Genomic DNA, 15127 nt, shown 5'->3' with positions numbered 1-15127 from the left:
TTTTTGAACAATGTCACATCTCCCCCCCCACCAATTTTTCTCTCCTTTCCCCACCCACAAATTATATAGTTCATTTTCAACATAGTGTCCAGTGAGTATCACTGTTGCATTTGTTAACCCTTTTCTGTGCCTCCTTTACCCTCCCTAAAACAGATAAATTTACAGATAAGACAAAGGGTACAGAAAACAAAAAGAGCAACCAAGAAAAAAAACAGAGAACCCTTGTTTTCATTTCTTGGGGTTCATTCTGGTAAATACCATTTTATCTGATCATATGCACATAGTTATTGAACCTTAGTGATCCTCTCCTAAAAATACCTTCCTTTAGTCTCACTGTGTGAATGTCTAGAGATCTGTATACTTTATCATGTCCCAGTGTATCTTTTGTCTTTGAGGTCCACATATGAATATGTTTTAGTTCAGGAGGAGTGACATTCAGAAAGATTCAGAGAAGCTTTCAAGATGGAAAATTCTTCAGAGTTTTCTGGCTTTTAAACCCTCAGATTCTTGCATTTCTTTAATCAATTCTAATGATAGACTGATATCTAAGATACAAGGAATTCAGAAGTAGTTGTTCTGTAAGTGTTCTGAGTAAGACCATTATTGTCATAGATGATTTTAATATATGTACATTCACATTAAGGTGTTGTTTCTAATTATTTCCCTTTTATTATCTGGGAGAGCTGTAGTAGAGCAAAATTCAGCAGTATTACTTTAGGGAGTGCCTCTCTTTACCCTTCTGACTTCTCCAGGGCCAGCGTGGAAAATCAAGTGCTAAAATCTGGATATACCAGTCGCGACCTAGTTATTTTGGAAAATGATGATCCCGGGGGAGTTTTTGAATTTTGTCCTGCTTCCAGAGGACCCTATGTCATAAAGGTAAGCTTGCACCTTCCCCTGGGCCCACAGCTGCGGAAGGATGAGTTAAAATGACTCCCACTTTCGTGGGTCTTGTTTTTGAAAGGAAGGAGAAGCTGTAGAGCTCCACATCATGCGTTCCAGGGGAGCTCTGGTAAAACAGTTCCTGCACTACAGAGTGGAGCCACGAGATGGTGAATTCTACGGGAACACGGGAGTCTTAGAATTTAAGCCCGGAGAAAGAGAAATAGTGATCACCTTACTGACCAGACTGGATGGCATACCCGAGGTATTTGCTTTTGTGGAAAGTTGATAGTCTTTGTTATAAATATTTTGAACATTGTTATGAAAGCTACAGGATGACAAATGGGTTTGTTTGGAAATTTAAAAAAAATGCTTAAGAACCCAAACATATGTTTCAGATGAACTGTTTTTGTCCTATGAAGAGAAATGCCCAAAGCAAACCATTTGAGACTTCACTGTGTGATCAGGTTTCATCTCTTTTTATCTTTATTTGTATCATTTTTATCTTTATGTGTATTATCTTTATTTGTATTATTTATATAAGCTGTTTTAATGGAAATTTTAGTGATGTGGTTTTGAACTGAAAGTTAACTACACAATTTTTTTTTGTACTAGTTCATGGACTTGAACTCAGGCCCTGGACACTGTTCTTGAGCTATTTTGTTCAAAGCTAGCACTTGACCATTTGAGCCACATTTCCATTTCCATGGACTTTCCTGCCCAGGCTGGCTTTAAACCATGATCCTCAGATCTCAGCCTCCTGAGTAGTTGGTATTGCAGACATTAGCCACTGGTGCCTGGCTACAATCACTTTTAAAAGGAAACAAATATGTTTATGTTAGCATGTCCACATATAGCTTTGCTATGTTTTCACTTCAATGCACCTGCAGCTTACATATTTCTCTTCTTTACTTTTTTCTAGTTTAAAGGACTACTAGTTCATCCATGAATATGACTCATTCCTACTTTAGAATTATACCATTGTTTATCTTTTTCCTTTCAGGATGATGTGGGCTTACGTTTTGTGTTTCTTAATTGGTAGCTATTTTTTTTCTAGGACTATCAGCTCTTTTGTCTTTTAAATAATTTGTATGCTTATGAAAAATTAAATATATTATCATTGAATACATGCATATTTTCTGTAGAAATTAGTCTTCCATCTATCCTAATTTGCCATCTTGGTTACAGTTGGACGAGCACTATTGGGTGGTTCTCAGCAGCCATGGTGAAAGGGAGAGCAAACTGGGAAGCATGACAGTCGTCAACATAACAATTCTAAAAAATGATGATCCTCACGGGATTATAGAATTTGTTTCTGATGGTATAACTGTGATGATAAATGAAAGCAAAGGAGATGATACCTACAGTGGTAATTTATTTTACTTTCTACATTTTATTTCTATTTACTAAAGAAGAAAGTTGTCATTTTTTAGTTTACATCTTTAGTAAATATATATATATTTTACATATTTTTATTGTAAAGATACTGTACAGAGGGGTTACAGTTACATGAGTAAGATAATGAGGACATTTCCTATTGAGCATTGTTATCCCATACTTTGTTTTTTCCCTACTATCCCTTCTTTCTCCACTTCCCCAACTCCTCCCCAACCCCAAGGGTTGTTTTCAACATAGTGTCTTATACATCTCATTGTTATAATGGGTCAACTTGTATCCTTGTTTCAGCATTTTGTTATTCCCTTTCGTCTCCTAAGTTAGAAAAAAAAATGTATATACAAGATTCAGGGCACCAGAATCAAATACAGTGACAACAGGGATTATACTATGGGGGAAGAACATACAAAAGAAACAAAAAAATCATATAGTACATTAAAACCAAGATTTACAAGGAAAAAACCTCTTGTGTCCATATCTTGAGGTTCATTACACTTAGCATCATCTTATATGGTCATATATACATAGCTTTTGGCATTTTCTGCTTGTCTGGTAAGATTATCCTAGATATATACTAGTTACTGCAAATAAGGGAAGCCATGGGACCTATGTTTCTTTGGGTCTGGCTTACTTCCCTTAATAGAATTTTTTCCAAGTCTTTCCATTTCCTAACAAATGGGGCAATGTCATTTTTTCTGATGGAGGCATAGAATTCCTGCATATATATATATATCACATTTTCTTGATCCATTAAACTACTGAAGAGCATCTGGGTTGGTTCCATCTCTTAGCTATAGTGAATAATGCTGCAATAAATGTAGTTGTGCTGGTAGCTTTAGTATGTGCTTTTTGTGATCATTTGGGTAAACGCTCCAAAGTGGGATTGCTGGATCATAGGGAACCTCTAGGTGCAGTCTTTTAAGGAGCCTTAATACTGATTTATGTATATATATATATATATATATACATATATTTGTATATATACATTTTTATATTTGTATATATTTTCATATATATATATATATATATATATTTGTTTTTGTGCTGGTACTAGAGCTTGAATTCAGGTTTTAACATTCTTGCCTGGCTTTTTCTGTCATGACTGGTGCTCTACCACATGAACCTTCAGTTTGGTGCTTTTTTTTTTTGCTAGTTAACTGTACACACAAATCACATGGATTCATCTGCTTGTCTGGCATTGAAACCTGATCCTCACATCTCAGCCCTCTGAGCAGTTACAATAATAGACATGAGCCATCTGCGCCCACCTGTAATAGTTATTTTGAATTGTCCATTCTACTTCAGAAACCACATGTAGTAAAGAAATTTAGTATTGCTCTTTTTTATTTCTTACATAGTATAATAGATCCTTGATATTCATAGGTAGATGTTTTCAAGGAGTCCACCACTTAGGAAAAATAGTGAAATATACATGATGCATATAGCTCTCTGAGGTACTATGGATGCTTAGGTTTCCCATGAATGCCTCACAATTCCTGCTAAAGATATGCTGCCTTTAAACAAATCTAAAAATTTCACTTTTTAAAAAACTGAAACCCATTAACTTCTACTTTGCTTTACAGTCAGCATTTATTTCTGGCAGGCAGATTGTCACAAAATTAAGGCCAGGGAAACACTCAGCAGATCATAGAATGATTTAAACACAAGTGACAATATTTGGGGTTGACTGAGAACTTCTACACATTAATTGAGCTGTGTGATGCACACATGAACATTTAATTGTTTTGGAAATTTCTTTTGACTTTTAAAATTATTATTGTTTTGATCAACCATGGTCAAAACTGTGTTATAAATAAATCTATGAACACTTCATACTTACCTAAACATTGTGATGATACTGATAACTGCAGATGAATTTTGATTTCAGTTCACCAGATGCAGTGCAACTCAGACACTCAAACATTCAAACTGGGTTTATATAATCTTGTGTATTTGAAGACAGGTCTGTCCAAGAAAATCACTCTGAGTGGATAGTTCAAACTTCTTCTAAATGCCTTCAGATATGATTTCCCAGATGACTTAAAAAAATTCAAACTGCGGGCTGGGAAGGTAGCTCAGTGGTAGAGTGCTTGCCTTGGATGGATGAGGCCCTGGGTTCGATTCCTCAGCACCACATAAGCAGAAAAAGCTGCAAGTGTCACTATGGCCCAAGTGCTAGAGCACTAACCTTGAGCTAAAGAGCTGAAGGACAGCACCCAGGCTGAGTTCAGGCCCCATGACCAACAAAAAAAATTCAAACTGATAGAGATATTCAGCACATTTATTTTATTGTATTAATTGTATACATACAGAAGGACAAATAAGCTGTTTTTTAAAATATAAACCTCAGTGGATGTGCTAAAAATATAATTTGGTTTTATTACAAGGAGTTTGTTTTTTACTTTTGTTTATTTGAGCAAATTCTTTGCTGGTTTTAAAGTTTAATATATATTCATCTATATTATATGTTTTTATTTCTCAGCTATTTATGGTGTGGTAAGAAATCAAGGCAACTTTGGTGATGTTAATATATCGTGGGTGGTTAGTCCAGACTTTACACACGATGTATTTCCTGTACAAGGGACTATTTTCTTTGGAGATCAGGAATTTTCAAAAAATATTACTGTCTGCTCCCTTCCAGATGAGGTAAATATTGTACATATTTACTTAGTGTAGTTGCTCAATCATCTTTTGTTTTTGTTTTATTTTATCTTGGGTGTTGAGAATTGTCTTTAGTCATGTGCATGCTAGGCAAGTATCTTATCAGTGAACTATATTCCTGCTTCAGTCATTATTTTTAATAAAAAATTAAATATCTGGTAGTGTTTTGTGATGAAAGTATCTGATCAAAAGCTCAATATTTGACCAAAGTAACATTGTTTTGGCTTTCCTTGAAAGTATATTTCACTGTTGGAACTGATAGTAGTAGTTTGGGGGATGCTTAAGCATTTGGCTTGTCTTTGAAGTGAAGTCATTTCCTGTGTTTCCTGTGGTTGATGCTAAGAACTAGAACCCTTGGCCATAGAGTAATAGGCCCAACATAGTCCCTCATCTTACTGATACAAGAGAAAGAACTTAATAACACTGGAAACCAAACCCTTCTCAGAGGGCTGTGCTGAGAAGAGCTGTGAAGGCTCTTTCTTCCTCATGAGACAAAAATGTAGCGAGGAGAGGACTAGCTCACTAGATAAGATGTGGGAATCTCATCTTGCTAGGACATGGAAATAAGGTCTGCATGACTTTCATGTGAAATCTTGTGAAGTTTCTTAGAGGTCTGGATCTGGGTCTGTTGCTTACTATGAATTATGTTCTAAGTGTGTCACCTAATTATTTTTTCTTATAGACAATATTTTTCCTATTTTCATGGAAATAATGTAAGCCATGTAGCATGTTTATTTTTGCCTTCTTTTTTGGTTTTGTTTGGTTTTATGCTGGTCCTGAGGCTTGAACTCAAGGCCTGGGCACTATTCCTGAGCTTCTTTGGTTCAAGGTTAGTGCTCTACCACTTGAGAATAGCTCCATTTCCTGCTTATTCTGAGTAGTTTATTGGACATAAGAGTCTTATGGGCTTTCCTGCCTGGGCTGGCTTTGCACCATGATCTTCAGATTTCATCCTCCTGAGTAGCTAGGATGTGAGCTACCAGCACCTGGCTTATTTTTACCTTCTTTAAGGCAAAATATGTTCCCATTACACTTTCTCATTAGCCTTTTGGATTACTGCATCTTATAGTATGTTTTTGAGAGGGTCTGAGTAATTTAAGAATAGTTTAGTCTTTATTTTATTTTTGTGCTTGTCCTGGAGCTTGAATTAAGGGCCAGAGCACTGTCCCTGAGCTATTATTTACTCAAAGCTAGGGCTCTACCACATAAACCACAACTTCATTGCTTGCTTTTTTTGGTGGGTAATCTTACAGATTTTTCTAGCCTGGCTGGCTTGAAACTGTGATCCTTAGATCTCAGCACCCTGAGTAGGAGGATCACCGGTGTTTGGCTAAGAATACTTTAGTTTTAGAAGAATTCTTTGACTAAGTGTCTGCCTTGGAAATGGAAGTGAATATTAGCATTCATTTTTCTGTATTTCTGCAGATTGAACTTAGAGTCTTCTGCTTATTACTTGGTAGGTTTCCTATTGCTTGGGCCGTGCCTCCAGCTCTGCTTTTTGCTGTTTATTTTGGAGATAGAGTCTCATGACCTTTTCTGCTTAGTTGGCTTTGACCAAGAACCTTTGGATCTCAGCCTTCTGAATAACCAGAATTACAGGCATGAACCATTAGTAGGTTGCTCCAACATTACATTCCTAAAAGAGTTCATTTTTTTGTTTTAAGTATATTGATTTTGGTATATATAGTATAATTATATGGGTAATTCACTTGACTTAATATGTATAATTTTCCAAAAGATTCCTGAGGAAATGGAAGAATTTACCATTATCTTGCTTAATGCCACTGGGGGAGCTCAAGTGGGGAACAGAAGGACTGCCACCCTGAGGATTGGAGGAAATGATGACCCCATCTACTTTGCAGGTGGTATTGCTGTCATATTTGACTGAGCTTACATCTTAACGAAAGTATGTATGTTTATGTTCAACTGAATCTTTCAGTGAAGTATAATTGCTGCTTGCTTAATATATTTTCGTGATTCTTAATCTGTTCGAAGTATAATGTGAAACACACAAAAAATAACCTGAATATTGTTTTGTGAGCTCTATGTTTGATCTTCTTTATAATTTCAAGATATTTTCTTTTCATGTAGAAAAAGACGGTCTTGCTATGTTCAAAAGACAAACTTTACAATTTAAGCGTGGGGGGTGGGTGGGAGGGGGGAATGTAGTTGTGGAGATGGGAGGGAAGGGATAATAGGGGAAAACAAAGGAGGAGGCAACAATGCTTGATAAGAAATGTACTCATTACCTTGCTCATGTGATTGTAACCCATCTGTACAGTATTTTCACAATAAAAAACTTTTTTTAAAAAAGAAAAAGACATGTGAATAGGCATGTGAATCAAGAATCTTTTATTTGTTACTTTACTACTTTCTAGAATGGTCATCCTTTACTTTTATTTATGCATCTTAATTGATGTCTAAACCCTCCTTAATTGTTTTTGGTAAATTCCCTATAAAGGTCCATATACTGAAGTAGGAACCTTTAAAATCTCTTGAGTTTTATTGATACCTGTTCTTAAGCTTCAATGAATAGACACTTTTTGTATTCATCTTATGCTCAGATGCCTGTCAACTGCTGTGGCCAAAATAAAACATAAGATAGTTGCATTGGTTGTCTAACAACTTACAGCTTCAACTTCAAAAGAAGACTTACAAATGAATGGTCAAAGAATTTCAAGGGGTATATAATTTATTGACAAATTGGGTGTCGAAAACAAGGGATCTTGTAGATATGAAGGCAAGAAGAAGACCATTGTCAATGTGTTAAGAAAGGCCCTGGTTCAGAGTTGGGAATGGAGCTGATGTAGTGTATTTATCATGCCTGGGTGGCAGAGATAAATGAGAGTGACCTGAATATGTGTTTGTTGAATGTGAAAGGCTTATGTGTTTCTTCTCGGTGAATTTTTCAGAGCCTCGAGTGGTAAGGGTTCAGGAAGGTGAGACCGCCAACTTTACAGTTCTCAGGAATGGATCTGTAGATGTTACCTGCACTGTCCAATATGCTACAAGGGATGGAAAGGCTACCGAAAAAGAGGGAGACTTTGTTCTTGCTGGAAAAGGAGGAGTCCTTACTTTTGAGCCTGGAAGTAGAGAGCAGAGCCTATCTGTATATATTAATGAAGATGGCATTCCAGAAACAGAGGAGCCCTTTTATATAATGCTCTTTAATTCAACAGGTGAGTATTTACTGTTGGGAGGGCAGATCTGCTGTTTCTGCACTTTACTGAGATGACATTAATAGTGGGATCAAGGTAGTGCTTTACTGTCTTCTGTGGCTATTTTAAAGCACAGTTGTTCTGTTACCTTTGTGGAATGATGTTGAGCCAGGTGACTCCTAAAATGTTAACTACTTGGGAGGTGGGTAGGAGGACCGTAGTTTGAGGTCTGCCCAGGCAGAAAGTTCATGAGAGCTATTACAATGAGTATCTGGACATGGTGGGGCACACCTAATTATTTGAGAGGCTGAGATTAGGAGGATTGTTGTTTCAGGCTACCCTAAACAACAAAAACAACGCTAGTTAACCCCATCTCCACAGAGAAAGCTGAACATAGTAAAATGAATCTGTCCTCCCACTGACAGTAGGAAACATAAACAGTGTAGGCATGAACTGGGTTCATTTTGCTTAACACCATCTTATATGTTCATATGTACATAGCTTTTGGCCTTTTCTGCTTGTCCTACACATGTACTAGTTATTACAAATAAGGGAAACCATGGGACCTATGTTTCTTTGGGCCTGGCTTACTTCACTTAATATAATTTTTTTCAAGTCTTTCCAATTCCTAACAAATGGGCAATGCCATTCTTTCTGATGGAGGCATAGAATTCCATTGTGTATATATACCACATTTTCTTGATCCATTCATCTATTGAGAGGCATCTGGGTTGTTTCCATATCTTAGCTATGGTACATAATGCTGCAATAAACAAAGTTGTGCTGGTAGCCTTGATCTTCACTAGCCATACAATGGACAAGGGTCTCATATGTAAAATATACTTGGAACTCAAAAAATTAAATCCTCCAACAACAAATCCTCAAAGAAACAACTGTCCAATAAGTAAGTGGGCTAAAGACTTAAAGAGAAACTTCTCTGAAGAGGAAATAAGAATGGCTAATAGACACATGAAGAAATGCTCAACCACTCTAGCCATAAAAGAAATGCAAATCACAAGACCATTGAGATTCCACCTCAATCTAATAACAACAAATGCTGGAGGGGATGTGGCCAGAAGGGAACCCTACTGCATTGTTGGTGGGAGTTTAAACTTGTTCAACCACTTTGGAAAGCAGTATGGAGGTTCCTCAAAAGACTCCACATAGAGGTCCCCTATGACTCAGCAATCCCACTTTTGGGCATTTACCCAAAAGATCACAAACATAGCCATACTAAGGCTACCAGCACAACTTTGTTGGTTTGTTGTTGTTGTTGTTGGTCATGGGGCTTGAACTCTGGGCCTGGGCACTCTCCCTGAGCTCTTCAGCTAAAAGCAAGCACTCTACCACTTGAGTCACAGTGCCACTTCATGTCCTGAATACCGAGAAAATCAACTTAAAAAAGAGTTATTTTCACTCATAGTTTTAGTGGTTTTAATCATTAGTTACTTGGCCCTGTTGTTTCTGGCTCTGTGGTTAAAAAGAGCACCCATGCAAGCGACACTGACAATAGAAAACTCGTAGTGACCAGAAAGCAGAGTGACAGAGCAGAGGCCTCAAGAAAAGATGTAGTACCAGAGGCATGCCTCCAAAGACCCATTCCCTTCAACTAGTTTCTGTCATATCCCAATTTACTATCAAATTATAAGTACATGGTTTTTGGAGGTGCATTTTACATCCAAACCACAACATGTAGCACATATGCTATTGTTTAAACTTTGAGCTTGTGTTCAGATAGGACAAAAAGAACATTCTGATTTGTAAGGAGTATAATATTATAGCCAAAAGCAATGGGTTTGGGGGCTATGGCCAAACTAAGCCTTTCCTAATTCTCCAAAGGACCATTATCTGATAGCAGTTTTGTTTTAATTTTCCTCCAAGCAGGGGTCTGGCACAGTGATTGGAAAGCTTAATTCTGTAGGCAGTTAACTCCAACTGGCAGTTTGTAATTTTCTAGAACTATAGCCAAAATAAAAGGCAGTCTTTAAGTGAAAGCGTTGTGCTGTTCTTCCATATTATAAATGCAGCAGAATTCCACTGTTAGTGTCCTGACAATGTTTTCGTCCCAACTTGATTAAATTGGAAATGCTGAAAGTTAGAGAAAAGAGTGTCCCTATTAACACTAATGTTAGTGTATTTCCTTCAAACAAGAATGTTCCCTTAACCATGAAAGCCGGGAAGATAACATCAGTGCAATTATTGCTTCATATTATAGTCAGAGTGCTCCACTTGTCCATACTGAAGAAAACATCCAAATATCTTTCTAGCAAAATGATATTTTTCTCATTTGTGCATTAAGTTTATTTGTAATGTCTTTTTTTTTTTTTTTGGGTCCGGTCATGGGGCCTGAACTCTGGGCCTGGGCGCTGTCCCTCAACTCTTCAGCTCAAAGTAATAGCACTCTACCACTTGTGCCACAGTGCCACTTCTGGCTTTTTTTTTTCTTTTTGCTTATGTGGTGCTGGGGAATCGAACCCAGGGCCTCGTGCATGCAAGGCAAGCGCTCTACCACTGAGCCACCTTCCCAGCCCTGTAATGTCTTTCTGATCCTTTAATCTTTAGTAATTCCTCACTCTTTCCTTGACCTTTATTATTTCAACATACAAAAGACAGCAAGCTAGAATGTTCCTCATTTTGAATTTACTTGGTAGCTCCTCAGTATTAGAATAAGGTTTTGCAGCATTGGTGGGAATTCATAGAAGTGAATCTGTGTCTTATAATATCTTGAATCATAACCTGATTTTGATTTGTCCCTTCATTATGAGAGTCATATTGACTATAATTAAAGTCAAGACCTGAAGGATTCTTCATACCTTTTATTTTGTGTGTTGTTATTAAAACGATATAAAACTTTCCATTTCTTCCACTGATATATTCATCAACATAGACTCATAATTTCTTTCCAATGCAATGGGTAATTTTTCAGTACTATAATTTATTTTCATGGTGACATTGTCCATGTGACAACTTGTATCCTATTCCATTTGATTTAGTAGAAATATTATTCCTTGACCTTTTTCCTCCTTTTGGTGACAGTAAGCAATTCCAAGTTCATTTTGTAATTTATTGTCACAAATCTGAAATCAGCAATTTTTCAAGAAGTTTCCTTATAGTGAAAAATGCTCTTTAGTTAAGTAGGACCTGGGCACTAAATATGCTTATTGTTTTTGGTCTTTTTAGTCAAATAGTAATAAGGGATTGTGTGTACTTGTATATAAATACATGCATACTTTTATTTTTATTTAACTTCCTAAAATTTAAATGAAAGAAATTGTTACAGATAAAATAATTTTGTTGAAGTAAAAGCGAGTAAGCTACTTAAAAATATTTTAACCTTTTCATTCTTAATTTAGGTGATACTGTAATATATCAGTATGGAATAGCTACAGTCATAATTGAAGCCAATGATGACCCAAATGGTATTTTTTCCCTGGAGCCTATTGACAAAACAGTAGAAGAAGGAAAGACTAATGCATTTTGGTAAGTATACTTGGATATAGAAAGTAGAAACTTACTAGAATAAGGGATAAAATCATTAAGTATACAAGCATTTGAAGTACTATTCATGTTTAAAGAATAAAAATAGGTCAAGAATTGAAGCATTTTAAAGTTCTCAGCCTAATGAATGGTAAACATTATCTCTGCTATTGGCATTAGTCTTAACCAAAATGAGAGAAGCAACGACTTAGCTGATAAATTATTCTCCTATCTCTTCGCACTCCAGCTTCTATCTTGGGCAAGGCTGAGAAACTTGGATTATCTACTTTTCCGCACCACCATTCTCAGATGTGTGATTACTCTCATCATGTACTTTTGATCTTGAAAAAAAATTGCAGTTAATATCAAAATGTTGTAAAGTTGGGCTTAGAATTTATTTTTTCCACTACCGAGGAGGTAACAAAGCTCGATACCTTACTCATGTAACTATAACCTCCCTCTACAGTATCTTTAAAATAAAAAATATATTATTAACAAAAAGACGAACAAAAATATAAAATGAGATATCAATTTTTTACCTATTACAATAAAATTCAAAGGCTGAATTGGCTGGAGATATAAGGAAAGAGCTACAAACATTTGCTAGCTGAAACATGAATATATTGCAATCCCTTTTGGAGTATTGGCAGTATCTATCAAAACCAGTGCTGCCAGAAGGCATAGAGGTGTACATGTATAATCTCTGAGCTATGCAGGGGGTGAATGTAAGGTAAGGGTTCAGGCTACCCTTGGACAAAACTTTGAAACCCTACATGAAAAACAAAGTAAAACATGCTAGAGGTAGGGCTCAAGTGGTGGAGCAAGAGTTCCAACCCAAGTATTAACAAGAAGAAAAATTTCAAAATGCGCCATGCCCTTTTGTCACATGTTTATAGAAGCTTCTATAAATTTATCCATTTATTCTTACCATGCCAAGCAACAAGGACATTAAGGTTTGTGGGGGGTGGGGGTGAGGGGTTGTTTTGTTCTGTTTTCTGTGTGTGTATGTGTGTTAAATTAGTGACAACAATAGATGGAAAACAATGTAAATGTCTGATGATTGGTATTAATTAAATAAATGATACCGCCTCCATTAAAAAAAGAATTTATTTTTTTACTTGGGCATTGGAGACTGATGCTTTTAGGATGGCTATTTTTTTTATTTAAAAGCACTACCTCGTTCTTCTCTATCCATGTAGTTGTATAGGTTGCTTAGTAAGACTGCTGACTAGTTCATCAAAAGATGGTAAAGAGAGTAAGTACATTTTTGAGATAACACAGAAATTAGTAAAGCATAGTATGCATATACATAGTATAGGATATACATATATAGTATAGTATATACAGATATATACATAGTATGTACACATTTTCCATAAATAACCAATTGTATTCAATTCATTCTTCAGGATTTTGAGGGATCGTGGACACTTTGGTGATGTTTCTCTGGCCTGGCAGCTGTTTCAGAATGATTCTGTTCTGCACCCTGGACAGGAGTTTTATGAAACCTCAGGAACTGTTAACATTATGGATGGAGAAGGAGCAAAGCCAATAATTATTCATGCCTTTCCAGATAAAATTCCAGAATTCAATGAATTTTATATCCTGAAGCTTGTGAATATTTCAGGTGCTAGATTCTTCTAATGTGTGTGTGTGTGTGTGTGTGTGTGTGTGTGTGTGTGTGTTTGCGCACGCCTACGTGCTAGTCCTGGAGTTTGAACTCAGGGTTGGGCCTTGTCACTGAGCTTTTTTTCACTCAAGGCTTATTCTCTACCATTTGAACCACAGCTCTACTTCTGACTTTTTGGTGATTAATTGGCAATAGGAATCTTACAGACTTTCCTGGCTGGGTTGACTTTGAACCAGCAGTTAGGATTACAGAAATGAGCCAGCATTTCCCAGCTTCTAATTTTTATTTTACCATAAAATTTTATATTTTATACTTTGAATTGTAAGGAAAAATCTAATTTATGAAGGGATATTTCCTGATTTTCTGATTTAAAATGTCAAAACATCTTTCTTAGTATAAATGTTCCTCTATTTATTTCTCTATGCTGGTTCTGGGGTTTGAACTCAGGGCCTGGGCACTGTCCCTGAGCTTTCTTTGTCAAGATTAGTGCTCTACTACTTGATCTACAGCTCCACTTCTGACATATTGGGTACTTAATTGGAGACAAGAGTCTCACAGACTTTTCTCCCTGAGCTGGCTTTGAGCTGTGATCCTAACATCTCAGCCTCCTGAGTAGCTAGGATTACAGATGTGAGCCCCTGGTATCTGGCATTTTTGTTTTATTTTATATTTTTGTGGTCCTGGGATCAAACCTAGGACCTTGTAATAAAGTCACTGAGTGATACTACCTTCCTTCCTTCTTTCCTTCCTTCCTTCCTTCTTTTCCCCTTCCTTTCCTCCCTCCTTTCCTCTTTCTTTCTTTTTCTCTCTCTCTTTCTTTCTTTCCTTCCTACCTTTGTTCTTTCCTTGCTTCCTTCCTTCCTTCCTTTTTTAAAATTTTATTGTAAAGGTAATATATAGAGGGGTTAGAGTTAAATAAGCCAGGTAATGAGTACATTTCTTTTTTATATAGACTTATTTATTTGTTTTTTTTGTAAAGATACTGTACAGAGAGGTTATAGTTACACCAGTAAGGTAATGAGTACATTTCTTGTCCAGAATTGTTACATTTCTTTTTGAACATTGTCACCTCCTCCTTCATTTTCTCCCCTTCTGACCTGCCAACCCCCAAGATGTATAGTTCATTTCCAATATAGTGTCTAGTGAGTAGCACTGATGCATTAGTTCAACCTTTGTCCCATTGTTTCTGTGCTTCCCCCTCTTCTCTTCAAAGCAGATAAACATATTCAAGAAAAAGAGTACAGAAATAAAAAACAGCAACAAAAGGGAATAAACCAAAGACAAAAGAAAGAAAAGAAAAAAGAAAGAAGGAGAGAGAGAAAAGAAGCACAAACAGTACAATAAAAATGCTTGTTTCCATTTCTTGGAGTTTATTTTGAAATGCATCATTTTATATAATCATTTGCACATAGCTATTGAGACATTGAGACCTCTCCCAAGAATATCCTCCAGTACTCGTCAAACTCTTCAATGAAATTGAAAGATCACTACAAAACTCCTTTTGTGAAGCTAGCATAACCCTCTTGTTTTCTTGAGTCAATCTCCCTGTGTATCACAGTCAGTCCTTCAACTCATGAGCCTCCTGCTTCTAGCTCTGTGTGTTACCATAGTCATCTTTATTATTTATTCATGTATTTATATATAAATATAAGAAATACAAATATATGAAATATATTTATGTATATAATATATTTATATTCTTACATAAATATATAGTATGTAATGTATATTTATATAAGTGTAAATATATATTTATGTAAAAATATAAATATATACATACATATGTATTTATGCTGCGATGAAGCTCAGTGCCTTGTATAAGCAAATGCCTTAACACTACCTTGCACCCCCAGCCCCAAAATATTAGTTTTAATACTCATTTTGTGGTCTTCGGTAGGTGTAGTTTTATAGATGGAAGATTTAT

The 15127-nt window shown here is 36.1% G+C and overlaps 1 protein-coding gene across 1 annotated transcript in view; it reads left to right on the top strand.

Annotated features, from left to right (window-relative positions):
* The window catches only part of Adgrv1 (adhesion G protein-coupled receptor V1), a 447493-nt gene that overhangs the window by 22929 nt on the left and 409437 nt on the right, over window positions 1–15127 (top strand). The window contains exons 11-18 of the mRNA XM_013015810.1: window positions 753–879; window positions 965–1147; window positions 2071–2251; window positions 4760–4923; window positions 6677–6800; window positions 7851–8117; window positions 11450–11576; window positions 12983–13200. Coding sequence (XP_012871264.1) covers window positions 753–879; window positions 965–1147; window positions 2071–2251; window positions 4760–4923; window positions 6677–6800; window positions 7851–8117; window positions 11450–11576; window positions 12983–13200 — 1391 coding nt within the window. The remainder of the gene's footprint in view (window positions 1–752; window positions 880–964; window positions 1148–2070; window positions 2252–4759; window positions 4924–6676; window positions 6801–7850; window positions 8118–11449; window positions 11577–12982; window positions 13201–15127) is intronic.

This window comes from Dipodomys ordii, unplaced genomic scaffold (assembly GCF_000151885.1).
Source record: "Dipodomys ordii isolate 6190 unplaced genomic scaffold, Dord_2.0 Scaffold28, whole genome shotgun sequence".
Taxonomy (NCBI): domain Eukaryota; kingdom Metazoa; phylum Chordata; class Mammalia; order Rodentia; family Heteromyidae; genus Dipodomys; species Dipodomys ordii.
This window is presented reverse-complemented; position numbering and strand designations above follow the sequence as displayed.